This window comes from Vombatus ursinus, unplaced genomic scaffold (genome assembly GCF_900497805.2).
Source record: "Vombatus ursinus unplaced genomic scaffold, bare-nosed wombat genome assembly UNPS02010980.1, whole genome shotgun sequence".
NCBI classification, from domain to species: Eukaryota; Metazoa; Chordata; class Mammalia; order Diprotodontia; family Vombatidae; genus Vombatus; species Vombatus ursinus.
The window spans coordinates 482,555-497,756 of record NW_020950758.1 but is presented as its reverse complement, the minus strand read 5'-3'; the positions used below and the strand labels follow the sequence as shown (position 1 = coordinate 497,756).

Below are 15,202 nucleotides of genomic sequence, written 5' to 3'. Positions count from 1 at the left end.
ACCTTAAGAGAGGACATGATGGAGAGTCACACAGGATGGGCCAACATCCGCGTCACTGGAGGAAATATCTGAAATAATGAGATCGTAATTGCTTCAGAATATTTGAGCATATAGCACAAAAAGGGGAGGGGAAGAATAAACAGAGAAGATTTCAGGAAGTCAGATTTAATCTGGGAATTTAATTACAAATAGATAGAACAGAGGAAAAAGAACTCTCCAGGGTGGGGGCGACTGCTTGGGGAGGCGGTGGGGAAAGAGCCCTGGCTTTGGAAGGAGAAGACCTGGGATCAAGTCCCAACCCTGTTTCTTACTGCCTGTGGGACCTCGAACAAATCCCCTGCCTTCTTCTGGCCTCTGTTTCCTTCTCTATAAAATAAAGAGGGTAGACTCCCTGATCGTCCAGATCCCACCCAGGTCTCAGTCCCACAATTCTAGCCAGTCCAGTAAAATAATATCAATTCAGATGCCTCTGAGATGCCTAGAGGACACTCCTATTCCCCAGAGGGAGAGTGAAATGTGGTGGGACTCTCAGAGTCCTTTCAACTGTGGCTGGAGTTGAAATTCTGGGTTTTGAGGAATGGCTGCCCCTTCAAGTCACACAGCCAGAAAGTCCCCCTCCTGTGGCCTGTTGGGAGGAAGCGGAGGAAATGGGCAGACAGACTTCATTCCCAAGGTGCTGGAGCCCCCAAATGGGAGCTATGGTCATGCCTTTAGATGGGGAGACATCGAGGTATGAAAAAACATGGGGAAATTCAGCCTGGAAGCAGTGGGAGGCGCTCAAGTCCGTGAACAGGAGAGGAAAGAAGTGAGCAGAGCTAGAGATGCAAAGATGTTGTACCAGGTACCAAATCTAGCCGGCTGGGACGCCTGAGATGATGCTTGAGTTAGGTTTCTCAGCACCCCCTGGTGGTCACGAGAGAAACCGGCTGCAACAAAGCATTTATTGGAGGAGAAAGCTTAATAATGTGGTACTCGTTGGAGAGGGATGCAGGTGTGAATCAAATAAAAGCTTGAATTTGGGGATATGTCTAAGTAACAGTTTTTAGAGACACAGGGTTATATTTGACATTAGGAAAATCCCCAACAACAGAGCTATGCAAAAGTGAATCAAGCTACCCCCAGAGGTAGGATCCCCCTCCCCGGGGGTCTCTGAGCAGAGACTGGAGGGCCGCTTGATGGGTGTATTATGGTGAGGATTCCTTTCGGGTACGGGTAGGTCTAGACGCCTTCTAACTCTAAATACCGTGATTCTTCAAAATGCAATTATCAGCTTACAAGTACATACAATGAGCTGGGCTAAAGGAGCATTCTCTAGCAGGGGTTCTTAGGAGAAACTGTTTCAGAATCATAGATTCAGACCTGGAAGGGGCTTTTGGAGGTCATCTAGTCTAACCCCATCCTTTTCCAGATAAGGAAACTGAGGTAGGCAGAAGTGAAGTCAGTTGCTAGCTATCTGGAACCCTAGAAAATCATTTAACATCTCAGTTCCCAGACAACTATCAAAAAACAGGTGATTTGCCAGTTTTCACCAGAGGAAGGAGATTCTCCCACCCTCCTACTGCACACCCCCCTAATGAAATAATAGGTCAAGACTCTGCAAAGTCTTTCATAAGCACCCCAGGAAGCAGCCCACTAACACTTTTTCCCTAAGACCATCACAATCAAGCCCTCTCTACCAGCTTCCTGTGTCATGGTCAGGTGGGGACCCAGATTGCCACTGGGTCCAGTGGCCCCTTGGGTTGCCAGTGGTGGTGTTGGTAATGATGGTGGGTTTTAGGGTCTACATGGTCCTTCGCAGTCCCCCCACTTAATTCTCATCACAGCTTTGCCAACAAGGTGGGGCGATGATTAATAGCCCTATTTTGCAAATGAGGAAACAAAGGCAGACAGGTTCATAGAATTCTGAGCTGAAGGAGACCTCAGAGTCCATTTTGGTTCAACCCCTCTCATTTTTGTTTGGATATGATGAGCCCAAGGTGACAGAGGTAAGAGGGCCAGTCAAGACACAAACAGCCAGGTCTCTCAGCTCCACTTTTCATGGTAACACTGGTGAAATGATTGCCCAAGACAGCCAGTAAGAGGCATAGCTGGGATTTGAACCCAGGTCTCCAGACACACAATCCAATGTTCTTTCCACTACAGTTTTCTCAGAGACTAGATGGTAGGGATGCTGCGAGGGAAGGGGATGATGAAATGATGCACCTTCTAGAGCAGCCCTCAGAGGCCACAGGGATGAGGGAAGGAGTGTTTGCAGCCTCCAAGCTGTTTGTTCTGGTTTTATCCTATAGCATTTTCCCAGTTTTGACACTTACTAGCCGGACTCCTTTGGGCAAAATGCCAAACCTTGGTTTTGTCCATGGGGTTAATGATTCTGACCAATACTCTCTTAGTGGAGCTGTTGTGAGAAAAGCTCTTTATAAACCAGAAGACTATGGAAATGTAAGTTAGGTTCATCTTCGTCATTCCTCATTCACTGAAATTCCATGGAGGGTCTAGGGAAGTTCATAGGTGGGAGAGCATGAGCACTGAGAGCCAGTGTGGTATGGTGGAGAGGGAACTGGATCTGCAGTTAGGAAGACATGTATTCAAATCCTGGCTTTAACAGCTAGCCTCAATATAGTACTATGAGGTTTACAAAGCTCTTTACACGTTACCTCCTTTGGTCCTCATTCAGCCCTTGAAGGTAGATCCCATTGTAGAGATGAGGAAACTGAGGCAGACAATCTAAGTGACTTGCCCATGGTCACATGACTAATAAGTGTCTGAGGCTAGATTCGAACTCAGGTCCTCTGTACTCCAGACCCAGCACTCTACCCCTGTACCCCCCTGCTGCCTTGTGGCCTCTCTGAGCCTCAGCTCCCTCATCTGCCGGATGAGGAGGTGACGCTCAATGACATAAGGTCCCTCCAGTTCCAAACCCATGATCCTGTGACCTCCAGTCCTCTGCCCCTTTTTATTCTTAGGAGCCGGTGACTGCAGCCTTCCTCCCTCCCCGGTCAGCTCCTGCCATTGACTTTTGTCCTTTCCCATCCCTCACCGGGCTAGACCCTGAGTAACTGCCAGTCTGTCAATAAGCATTTATTAAGTGCCTTCTATGTGCCAGGCACAGTGCTAAATGCTGGGGATACAAACAAAGGCAAAAGATTGTCCCTGCCCTCAAGGAGCTTATAGTCTAGTGGGGGAGGCAACATGAAAACACCTGGGTACAAAACAGGACAAGTTGGAGGTAACCAGTCAGGCACTGGTGTCAGGGGGCAGGAAGAGGCTTCTTTTAGAAGGTGGGATTTTAGGAGCAGCTAGGTGGCGCTGCAGTGGATAGAACACCGGCCCTGGATTCAGCAGGACTAAGTTCAAATCCGGCCTCAGACACATAACACTTACTAGCTGTGTGACCCTGGGCAAGTCACTTAACCCCACTGATTTTAGCTGGAACCTGAAAGAAGCCAGGAGGCAGAGATGGGGAGGGGGATGATTCTAGGGAGGGGGCCAGCCAGTGACAATACCCAGAGTCAGGAGACGGCGGGTCTTGTGGAGGCAACGGTGAGGAGGCCGGTGTCCGAGATCACAGCAGAAAGGGGTGACACCTGAAATGCCAGCCCTGAGCCCTAAAGAAGGTTGTTGCTCAGGCGACCGGCTACACTCACCACAGAGAGATTTTCAGGGACACTGAATGTTTAGCGATGCCTACCTTTGTTTGCTCTGAGCCCTGTCGGCACTGAGACTGCCCTGGCATCGTTCCTCATCTCCTCCAAGCTGCCTCCCCCGAAGGGCCCTTCCTCGTGTTGATGCGTGGATTCTGATGCCAACCAGGCAGCTGGCCCATCGACTGCTTCAGTAAAACCACGAATCGGCCAAAGGGCCCGGGTGGAGCAGAATCCAGTCTGTGAGCCAAGGTTAGCTTGTTCCAGATGAAGCTCCTGGGCCATTCCTCCTACCTCCACTCCTCCCTCCCCCACCTCCACCTAAGGCAAAACAGCAGGGAGTAGTGGCAATTCAGGGAAATTCATTTAATTCGTTTAGGACCCTGGCTTGGTGCTAGAGTGCCAATGTGAAAACAAAATGGATCCTGTCCTTCCAGGGGCTTTTATTCTACACCCCTTTGTGTGCCTTCTTCCATTGTTAGAGAGAAGGCCCCCAGGGGGCAAGGACCATCTGGTCTTCTTGTGCTTGCATCCCCAGCCCTCACCAATGGCTGGCTCACAGTGAATGCTCAATAAATGCATTGTCCACCCATCCAGCTACTTGGGGCATACAACATTATCCAGAGAGGTAAATGCTAGAAATTTTGAGGAGGGAGATTACACCAAGGGGGATGAGGGAGGGCTTTACACAGGTAAATCACATCAACTGAGCCTTCAGCTGCCTGGGAACAGGAACAAAGAACTGAGCAACTGTGAATAGGGTGGCGCGTGAAACCAGAATGCGACTGATGGACAGGAAAGTCAAGATGGCGGAGCAGCCAGAAGTCACAGTGAAGGCCCAAGCAGGGACAATAGGAGGGAAGGAATAAGGAGAGGGGATGGACGGGAGACTGTGGCCAGGGAGTTAGAATACAGGATTCAGCAGCCGGGCAGTGGCTCAATGCCCCTGTGGTGATGGTGAAGGCTAAGGTGAGGCATCATGGGTGGAAAGTGAAATGTTGTGCTTCTTGTCTTATCTCCCCCAAAACAGCTGAAAAACAAATTCATGAAGAAGATTCCCAAGGACTCGGAAGCTTCCAACGTGTTGGTGGGAGAGGTCGACTTCTTGGACCAACCTTTTGTTGCTTTTGTGCGTCTCATCCAGTCCACCATGCTGGGAGGTGTGACCGAGGTGCCTGTGCCCACTAGGTGAGAGGTCACGGAAGCCAATCCTCGCAGTGGTGGGGTAGCCAGTCAGTCAAGTCGTCAACATAGGAAGCTCTTTAACATCCTTGGGCCTCAGTTTCCATCTCTGTAAAATGAGGAGGTCAGACAGGATGACCTCCAGGGTCCCTCCCAGATCTAGATTTTATGATCCGTTCCATAAGGAGGACGAATAAAGGAACACCAGCTGTGATGAGAAGGGAGGCCCAGGTGCCTTCGGGCTTGGGAAGTGCAGGGGGCCACTGTCTTCTCAGTATCTCAGAACAGACCCAGCAGGGAAAGTGGAAGAGCACTGAGGCGCCTGAAGGAAACTGGTCAGGTGGGCCGGACCTGGGGAGGTCAAGGAGAGAGAAAAGGATTGGAGAAAAAAGAGCTCAGAGATGAGGCTGGAATCAAATGTCACTTTCTTTCTCTGAACACACAGGCAGCAGTCGTACATACATAGTGTAGTGAAGAGAGAGCTGACCTGAGGGCTGGGTTCAAGTCCTGCCTTGAGCACAGAGTGGCTGTGAGGCTCTGGGCAAGTCACTTAACCTTGAAGTTAACCTCTCTAAGACTAAGTTGCAGATAAAGTTCCCACCTGCATTAGTGGAGAGCGTTTGCTCACATAGAGTTCCCTATACCATTGTAATCAGAAGTCCAGACTCTAGTCCTAAACACACATAGATTTTAAAAGACAGAGAGAGTCAGCTGAAGCATCATAAGATTTTAAGAAAAGACATTCCTCTGTCCGAGACATCTCCACTCCCTCCTTATTCTTCCTCTTCCTCATCTGCAAAATGGGAACAAAAAACCAGGCACCGTCTACTGTTGAGAAAGTGTTTTGTCCATGGAAAAGTACGGTCATGTGAGCTTTATCCCCCCTCTGTGTCTTCTTCCCAGATTCCTGTTCATCCTACTAGGCCCTCACGGGAAAGCCAAGTCCTACAATGAAATCGGCCGGGCCATAGCAACCCTCATGGTCGACGATGTAAGTAGCCCGGCCCCCTTGGATGCTTCTGGTGTCATGCCAGAGATAACTCTCCAGGCTGGAGGGAGAGCTGGGGACAGGGACCCCTGAGCCAGAACCGAAGGCCAGAGCAGTCAGAGAGAGCCGGGCCTGTGGAGGATGGGGCCAGAGCTAGTAACTAAACAAGGGAAAGAGGGGAGGCTGGAAGCCACAGAGGCCAAAGGTCTGAAAGCTATAAATCATCTCCAGTGATAATCTGCCAAGGCTAAGTCTGAGCCCCGCCCACAAGCCTGCAGGGAGCTCAGAGCTATACAAGGCTGCAGGGAGCTCAGAGCTATACAAGGCTGCAGGGAGCTCAGAGCTACACAGGCCCGCAGGGAGCTCAGAGCTACACAAGCCTACAAGCTATACAAGCAAGGCCCGGCACTAAGTACTGGGGACCCAAGGACTAAAAACCAAGCCTGCCAACAAGTTGCTTGAAGTCAAAATGGCAGGGAAGGAAGAGAGCGCGTCTCTACAAAAAAGTATAATCTCAAGTAATAGTCTCCCATAATAAAAAAGATAAAATAGGAATAGAAAGTGATTGATGAAGAGGAAACATCCCGGTGAGACGCTGAGAGAGCTATCCTGGAGATCAGGCCAGGCTTTGTGGGCGAGGCAGCAGCCAGTGAGCTGCTCCTTGGAAGAAGGGTTAGAAAGCCCTTCTAGCACGGGCTAGAAAGAGAGAGGTCCTATTTATCTGGAACACGAAGGCACCAACTCCAGGCTAAGTGTTCCTATTTGATCCTGCTGGCATAGGGAGCCCAGGGTCACTCAGCTAGTGAGTATTTGAGGCCGGATTTGAACTCAGACCTTCTAAGTCCAGGTCTGGCACTGTGTGCACTATGGCGCCACCTAGGTAACATTAGAGAGTAAGCAACTAGCGGCTAGGAGAATGGGAAAAGGCAGTAGGTGGTTTTGAGTTCAGTCTTGAAGGAAGGATCCAGGGAAACCCCGAGTCAAAGATGAGGAGGGAGAGCCTTCTAGAACTGGAGACAAGGTCAGCTGGGTCCTGGCAAGAGGTGATGAGGACCTGAGCTAAGGAGAGTCTAGAGAAGGGAATGGGGAGGTAAGCATGACTATTCCTTCCAGAGCACAGGAAGAGCCCACGCTGATCAAAGGGCCATTGGCTAATAATACAGTACTATGAGAGCCCTGCCCAGAAACAGGATTTGTCGGGTCTGCAGGGACCTTGGACCTCTTAGACCAACCTCCTCGTTTTACAGATAGGGAAACTGAGGCCCAGTGAGATTGGGTGATTGGCTCACGGACACACAGACGGCTGAGCCTGAACTAGCACTGTGATCTTTTTATTCTAAAAACCAGAACTCTTTACACAACCTTGGCCTCCCTAATAACAATTAAGAAGAAGAGATTTGTGCCATTGAGAGCTGAGCACTCCCCCCAAAGGGCAGAGTCCAAGGTGGAAACCTAAACCCAAAGGGCTGTGCTTCTGCGACCTTTAGCCAGAGCCCACACTGGTCCTCAGGCGGCCTCAAAGTCCGGCCACGCTTGTGTCTTCCCCTCCCACTTTTGGCTCCAGCTTTTTAGTGATGTGGCCTACAAAGCCCGAAACCGAGATGACCTGATTGCTGGCATTGACGAATTCCTGGACGAGGTGATTGTCCTTCCCCCTGGAGAGTGGGACCCAAATATCCGGATCGAGCCCCCAAAGAAAGTGCCTTCTGCTGACAAGAGGTAGGAGAGGATCCTGGGGGCCAGGAGGGGATCCCGGGCAGGGTGAGCCAGGCACAGACAGAACCCTGGCATCTTTCTCACCCACCTCCTCTTTGCAGGAAGTCCGTATTCTCTCTGAACGAGCTGGGACAGATGAATGGATCCGTGGGAGGCGGAGCTGGGGCTGGGGCTGGAGGAGGAGGTGGGGCAGATGGTGGTGGTGAAGATGGCGAGATGCCAGCTGTGCATGAAATTGGAGAAGAGCTCATCTGGACAGGAAGGTACAATCCAGAGCTGTGCCTTCATTTTCTCTACTCTTCCTACCCTATTCTCTCCCCTTATTACACCCCAAGCTCTGTGGGCACCGGCTCTGTCCCCATCACCAGCCTCCAAAATCATCCTAGAGTGGATTCATTTACTACAGCAACCTTACTTACCCTTACATCATTGATACTTTGCTGGACAGTTGTTGGGCTGGACAGCCACTCTTTGGATGTGTAGTAAGAGAATCTGGGTTTGAATCTTCCCTATAGTATTTGCTGTCCATGGGACCATTAGAGCCTTTCTGGGCCTCAGTTTCCTACTCTGTAAAATGAAGCAACAAGACTCAATGAGTCCAAAGATCACCCCAACCTTAAGTACTATGACTCTCTAGGTATGTGGATGTGACCCTGTTTCCAAAGCACTAACTGGGAATCACTAAATCAGCAGATAATTAGTATCTCTTTTGGGCTCAACGCTTTGCTGGGCACTTAGGACAGATGTGGCAGCTGTATTGAAATGTACTGACGAATTTTCACATGGAGGAGGAATTGCACACATTCTGCTTGGCCCCAGTGAACAAAACCTGGTGCTTTGGGTAAAAATTTCAGAACTACAGATTGAGGCTTGACTTAAGGAAAACCTTTATAACAAGTACAGCGGTCCAAAAGGGGAATGGGGTGCCTTTTAAAGTAGTGAGCTCCCCATCACTAGAAGTCTTCAAGCAGAGGCCAAAGGACTATTTAGCAGGGAATTTGGCAAAGAGGATTCCTGTCTCATCCAATATGGATGGAACGAGATGGTCTCGGAAGTCCTCTCTAGCTATGAAATTCTGTGAAGTCAAGAAACCCAGTTGCAGCCCTTGAAAAGCCTAAAGACATCTTCTGTCCATTGAGAAAGCCTTTTGTAATGCTGATAATTATTGCAGAACAACCCTGAAGTCAGCACTGGGCAGGGAGACCCCAGTAGATTTCTAATCCATCACCTTCGCCACTCTGCCCAGAATTTCCGTCAAAAATTTGGCTATTTCTACGTCCTTCAGCAGGACAACCCAACTAAACGTCCACCATGACCTTGGGAATAAGAAGTCTCTCAGATTCTAAGTCCTCGGATCCCTCAGATTTTCATGTACCTTGGAATGAGGGATTAGTCTCCTCACATACTGCCTTTTCTAGTATGGGTGATGCAACCTTGCAGTCTCAACAAAGACTCGCCTAGAGTGCTGAGTGCCCTGGATCTAATCGCCTTCTCCCCCGTCCCACACCCTCCATAGTCTTTGGGACTCTAGCAGTTCCCTCCTTTGTCTCTAGTTCTGCCTATCTACCTGGGCTCTGATTCTGCCTAGGGGCTGGGGTGGGGGGTGGTAGTATTCAGTTCTCAATGTTAATTTTCTTATTTACTGAGGCACCTGGTGGCAACAGTAGAGAGAGTTCTGGTCCTGGAATCAGGAAGACCTGAGATCCAACCTGGCCTCAGACACTTACTAGATGTGTAACCTGGGCAAGTCACGTAACTGCTATCTGCCTCGATTTCATCATCTGTAAAATGGAGGTGATAATAGCACCCACCTCCCAGGGTCGCTGGGAGGATCAAATGAGATACTTGTAAAATGCTTAACACAATGCCTGGCACATAGTAGGTGTTTAATAAATGTTTGTTCCCCACCACCGACCAGCTAACTACCTGGACCCCAATCCACCAGTTTCAACTCAACAAGTATTTATTAAGCATCTCCAACAGGCAAAGTTTGATTATGTTGTCATGTATACAAACCGATTTGTGAAGTCCTTCACTAAGATCAGGCACCATAGAGTGAAAGACAAAGCCAGCAATCTCCCCTTTCCCTCAGGGAACTTCCACTCTCCTTAGAGCCTGGGTTCCCAACTACAAAGATGTCTCCCTTCTGTATTGAACAGGTTTTTCGGGGGCCTGTGCCTGGATATTAAGAGGAAGCTGCCCTGGTTCCCAAGTGACTTCTATGAAGGATTCCACATCCAGTCCATCTCCGCCATCCTCTTCATCTACCTCGGCTGTATCACCAATGCCATCACCTTTGGCGGGCTTCTGGGGGATGCCACAGACAATTACCAGGTATTCCTGAGTAAGGTGACACGAGCAGAGGTCACCGGATTTGTATCTCCAAGCGTGTAGTGTCCAGCTCCATCACTGGACAGAGCTGAGCCTAAGGAGAGGACACCACCACCAAGTGGCCACGTGCTCTAAACCACACGGCTAATATTTCAGCAGAGAGCCAGATCACAACTGTGAATTTCCCATTTTTAATCACAATGATAGGACTTTGTTCAAATGACTGAACTTAAATAACGTCATCTACAGAGATGTTACCTACACATAAAGGTACAATGTGGTCACTTTTCCCCGTGACGTTCAGACATTACAGATCACAGCTCAGTCTCAGCCCAGACCTCTGTTAGATCTAAGCTAATCTAGAATCCTTAGGACTTGGCAGGATTTTGGAACACAGTTTCATGACTATAATGCAGGGCTTCCTGGAGAAAAGCTGGGTTCAGTCACAGACACTCAAACAAAGGAGTTCGTTCCCAAGTCTTAGCTGCTACCACTCTCTCTTCAGCGCTGGCTCCCGCCGCAGTGATCAGGCTGGAAGGGATTCTGGTACATCAAAGTCCAGAGCTTTTTTTTGTGGGGGTTTCCAGGTTAGGTGAAATGATTATGGTAAGTTAAGAGAGAAAAAAGTAGATAGGGAAGGCAGGAAAGAAGCATTTATTGCTTATTAGGTGCTAGGCACAGAAAGACAGCCCCTGCCCTCTAAGAGCTTACATTCTAATGGGGTTTTTGAAAACAACACACAGAAGGAAATTAAAAAGGGGAAGGGTGAGGAGGGACCTAGTGTGGGGGCAAGGTTTGGATTCCAGAAGTCAAGAGGGGGCCAGGAAGGTAATGAGGGCCAGCCTGGGCCCTTCCACAAAATGGGAAGAAGGTCCCAATGGGAAAAGGGATGGGCCCTACAGACGGATGTTCCAGGTGTAGAAGGCCTCAGGCAGGGCATGCTGAGAAATGGAATGTTCTCCCCTCCCCTCCACCGAAGATTTGTAAGCGAGACACACTCACTTTGAAGTTTAATTTGTATAATTAAGTTTTTCCCTCTCTTAAGTCTAGAGATGAACCAAACCATAAACCAAGCTTTGATGTGTAACTTCGGCAGTGGCTCCAGGGAGGGTGGGATGTTCCAGGGCCAGGAGGCCCCAGGTGCTGAGGCAAGCTCCGGGATGAGATAACCTGATTTAAAGGCCCAAGAGCCAGGAGCAGTGGGCTAGGAGGGGAATGAACATTAGGGATTAGGAGGGAACATTAGAAAGTAGGGAACTAGGACTGGGGGACACTGTAAGAAAAGGAGAAAAAGCCAGGAAACCATGTTTTTGCTCGACATCACTGACCCCCCTCCCTTGTCTGCCCCCCCCCCCAGGGCGTGATGGAGAGCTTCCTGGGCACTGCGATGGCCGGCTCCTTGTTTTGTTTCTTTGCTGGACAGCCCCTCATCATTCTCAGCAGCACTGGGCCCATTCTGATCTTCGAAAAGCTCCTGTTCGACTTCAGCAAGTAGGTACAGGCATCTTGGCGGCCTTGGAGTCTGCCAAGGGACCCCAGTGCAGGAAGGGGCCACGGGCCAAGGGCTGGGTCCCCCCCCCCCATGAAAGCACAGACTACAAACAGAAGCTGGGTGGCTATTTGCTAGGGATACCAAAGAAGAGGCAAAACGTCTGACTGAATGCGCGCCGAATTTCCTTCCAACCCTTAAGATTGTATCATATTATGAAAATGTGAAGAATGCACAGAGAGGAAAGAGAAAGTTGGCTTTGAAGCCCAAAGACCTGGGTTAAGGTTCTGTCTCTGACATATCCAAGCCGGTTGACTCGGTGACAATCAGGTGACTCCTCCACCCTCAAGGCAACTTGAGGGTGGAGACTTCAGGTGCTGAGGTGCCAACCTGCACTGGTGGAGAGAGTTTCCTCACCCAGGAGTCCCTATAACAATGAAATCATGGGCCCAGTCTCTGTCCTTGTGAAAATACCAAAACCAAATCAGGCCCCAAGTTAACAACAGGTATAAGCCCATGTCCCTGGGCTCCCAGTGAGAAAATCCTATGTTTCAGTAGCCTTTTCCCTCTCTGCTTGTTTATAATAATTACAATAATAGCTAACATTCATGTTGCACTTACTATGTGCCAGGCACTGTGCTAAGTGTTTTGTAATTATCATCACATTTGAGCCTCACAACAACTTTGAGAAGGGGCTATTTTTATCCCCATTTTACAGATAAGGAGACTGAGGCAAAGAGAGGTTAACTGAATTGCCCAGTGTCACCCAGTTAGTAAGTGGCTGAGTCTGGATTTGAACTCAGGTCTTCCTGACTCTGGGTCTAGTGTTCTATCCACTGCACCACCTCACTGCCTTTATGAAGAATAGAATGATGATGATGCTCATCTTTTAGGTCACCTCATATAGCCCTCCCCTCTATCTCCCTACTCTCCTCTCCCCAGAATTCTCAGAGTCTCAGGCAAAGTACCTAGGTACCTCCCCTACTCCCCATCACCATTCTACCAACGTCTCCCAGTCTAGCTGGTGCCACGGTGAGGCAAGCAGTGATCAGTCGGTAGAGACTGGGACAGTCTTTTTAACATTCAGGCCTTTGGCCCCCTGCGTGCTGGCTCCAGGCTCCAAGACCTCTTATCTTTGGCCCTTCCCAGGAGTAACGGCATCGACTACATGGAGTTCCGCCTCTGGATAGGCCTGCACTCCGCCCTGCAGTGCCTCATCCTGGTGGCGACAGACGCCAGCTTCATCATCAAGTACATCACCCGCTTCACCGAGGAAGGCTTCTCCACCCTCATCAGCTTCATCTTCATCTACGATGCCATCAAGAAGATGATCAGTGCCTTCATATACTACCCCATCAACATGGACTTCAATCCTGACCTCATCACCACATACAAGTGCGAATGCGTCGCCCCCGACACAGGTGACCCATGAAGCAGTCTTGGCTGAGCCGCCAAGCTTTCCTTCCTCACCCATCCTCCCTCCCTCACTGGCAGCTGCCAAAGGGTGGCTGCTCTTGGGGGTCTGATCTTGGGGCTCCTGGGACAGGCCAGAGGGCACACAGTTGAGCTATGTTTTGTTGTTTTGTTTTTGTTTTTTGCTAGGCAATGGGGTTAAATGACTTGGCCAGGGTCACACAGCTAGTAAGTGTCAAGTGTCTGAAGCTATATTTGAACACAGGTCCTCCCTAGATTCTAATCCTAGCCCTGTGCCTACTGCCTGTATGATGCTGGGCAAGCTTCTTCACTCCTCCTGGCCTCAGTTTCCTCATCTGTAAAAGCAAAAGTTTGAACAAGCTGGCCTTAATCCGCCTTTCCGTCTAACTCTATGACTGACTTGCTGAGGGTCATGGAGCCTTCCAGTGGCCTCTAGGGCCAGGTGCAAACCTCAGACTTGCCATCCCAAGTCTAGGGTCCTTGCCACTATACAATGCCAGCTCCCTCCCATGGCGGTGGGGACGGAGGGTGGGAATGATGAGGATGTTTCTCTGTGCAAAGACTCATTCCTCCCTTCATAGCTCATGGGCCATTTGCCTCCCCATAGTTTCTCTGTATTCCAGATCTCCAGTAAAACTTGACTGGATGGTAAAACTCAGTCATTTTGGGGAGCTCCGCTCTTCTCTTTGGGGAACTTTTCCTTCTAGTTGTGGCTTTTTTTATTATTGTGACTGATTTCTACCCTATTTATCTTTGCTGCACATTCCTATCTGGCTGCTTTCAAACCCAAGTGAGTATCAAGGCAAACCATGAACAACCCTCTTAACTGGACCCTTTCCGCCACATTGGCCACCAACTGTCCGTATTTTCCTCCTCACTTTGATGTGGCTTTTTTTAGAAAATGGCGTAAGGGCCTTCATAAACACAAATGGTATTTTTAGGTTGGACCATCATTGTTTAAAGCAGAAGGCGCCATAACAAGGTCTGGCTCTGGGGAAGTTGCTCATTACTCAGAGGAGGCCACACAAGCAGTTCCCTAATTGTTGGGGCCCATGTGCCCCTTGGAGAGCTCTAACATTTAGGCAGTGGCTGGCCTTCAGACAATGCTTTTAGCCTGGCATCCACTGACTCCATGGTTTGTTGAGAGACCTGGGCACCAGTGTAGAGTACAACAGAGTGATGGTCTGGGTTAATTTCCCCCAAATCACATTTCCTCAATCAACATTTATTAAGTACCTACTACGTGCCAGGCACTGTGCTAAGTATATAGCCACAACTATAGCAACAAGCCTCTGGAAGGGAGCACTGGACTTGGAGTCAGGAGACCTGAACTTAGGTCCTGCCTCATCTTTCTCAGCCTCAGTTTCCTCATCTGTAAAATGGGAGTTAAAGTAGCCCCTACCTCACGGGGCCATTGTGAGGATCAGATGAGCAGAGGTAGAGAAAGTGCTTTTGTCCTCTTTGTTCACTGTGTAAATGTTAGTGAGGAGTGGCAAGATCGGTGTGGCCTCTCTAAGCCTCAGTTTCCTCATTTGTCAGATGAGGACAATAATCCTTATACTTAGAAATCTCAGCTGTGGAAGCATTGAGCTATGATTTATCAGAATTATCGCTCCACTGCTCACTTAGCACCGAGGGGCATAGAAATCACAGCAGCAGCTGCGCCCACGTTGGGCACAGACCACAGTCAAGGCCACCCCAGAGTATTCTCCCCTCAGTTCTATACCTTCCCTTTCATTGCTGCAGGAGAATAAGAAAGATACCGTAAAACAAAAGCCTGGGGAAGCACGTGCTTCAGCAAGGAGGGGTGTAGTCAGAAAGGAGAAGTCAAGTCAACAAGCAGTTATGAATCACTTGATATATGCCCAACATCATGTAAGTGCTGGGGATCCCAAGAAAAGCCCAAATAGTCCCTGCCCTGGAGGAGCTTCCATTCTAATGGGGAGGAGACGACATGTAAAAAACCAGGTACATAACGAGATATAGACACGGGGGAAGGGAAGATTTACGAGCAGACCCCAGTCTTTGCTTCAATACTTGTGGGGAAACTCACGGACCATTACGAGGAGTACTGCAAGCAGGGCCCAGGGGAGTCACTGGGGGCCACAGAAAGGCCTGAGACACGGAAGGAGGGGGAAGAAAAGGATTAAGAGAAAAGGGCAGGGGTTTATACCCCGTCTCCAACACGTGCTAATTGTGGGTGATCCTTGTCAGCTCCCAGAAACTCTCAGTTACCCGGGTAACTCTCCAAGACTAGATGTTACAGACAAATTACCAACCTGCCCTTGTGGAGGAAACTCCTTCACTGGGAGCACCCAACACTGATGAAATCATAGATCCAGGGGACAGAAGAAAGCAGGGGAAGAGACAGACAGAGGGAGGTGGGGGAGGCAGGCAGGAGGAGAGACGGATGCAGAGGAA

General features: G+C 49.5%; 1 protein-coding gene across 4 annotated transcripts in view; it reads left to right on the top strand.

The window, feature by feature from the left end:
• Positions 1 to 15,202, top strand: part of SLC4A5 (solute carrier family 4 member 5) — a 90,507-nt gene that overhangs the window by 44,526 nt on the left and 30,779 nt on the right. For all 4 annotated transcript variants that reach the window (XM_027855639.1, XM_027855637.1, XM_027855636.1 and 1 more), the window contains exons 7-13: positions 4,672 to 4,829; positions 5,727 to 5,814; positions 7,376 to 7,530; positions 7,629 to 7,790; positions 9,687 to 9,861; positions 11,216 to 11,349; positions 12,497 to 12,768. In XM_027855639.1, the coding sequence (XP_027711440.1) occupies positions 4,672 to 4,829; positions 5,727 to 5,814; positions 7,376 to 7,530; positions 7,629 to 7,790; positions 9,687 to 9,861; positions 11,216 to 11,349; positions 12,497 to 12,768 (1,144 nt within the window). The remainder of the gene's footprint in view (positions 1 to 4,671; positions 4,830 to 5,726; positions 5,815 to 7,375; positions 7,531 to 7,628; positions 7,791 to 9,686; positions 9,862 to 11,215; positions 11,350 to 12,496; positions 12,769 to 15,202) is intronic.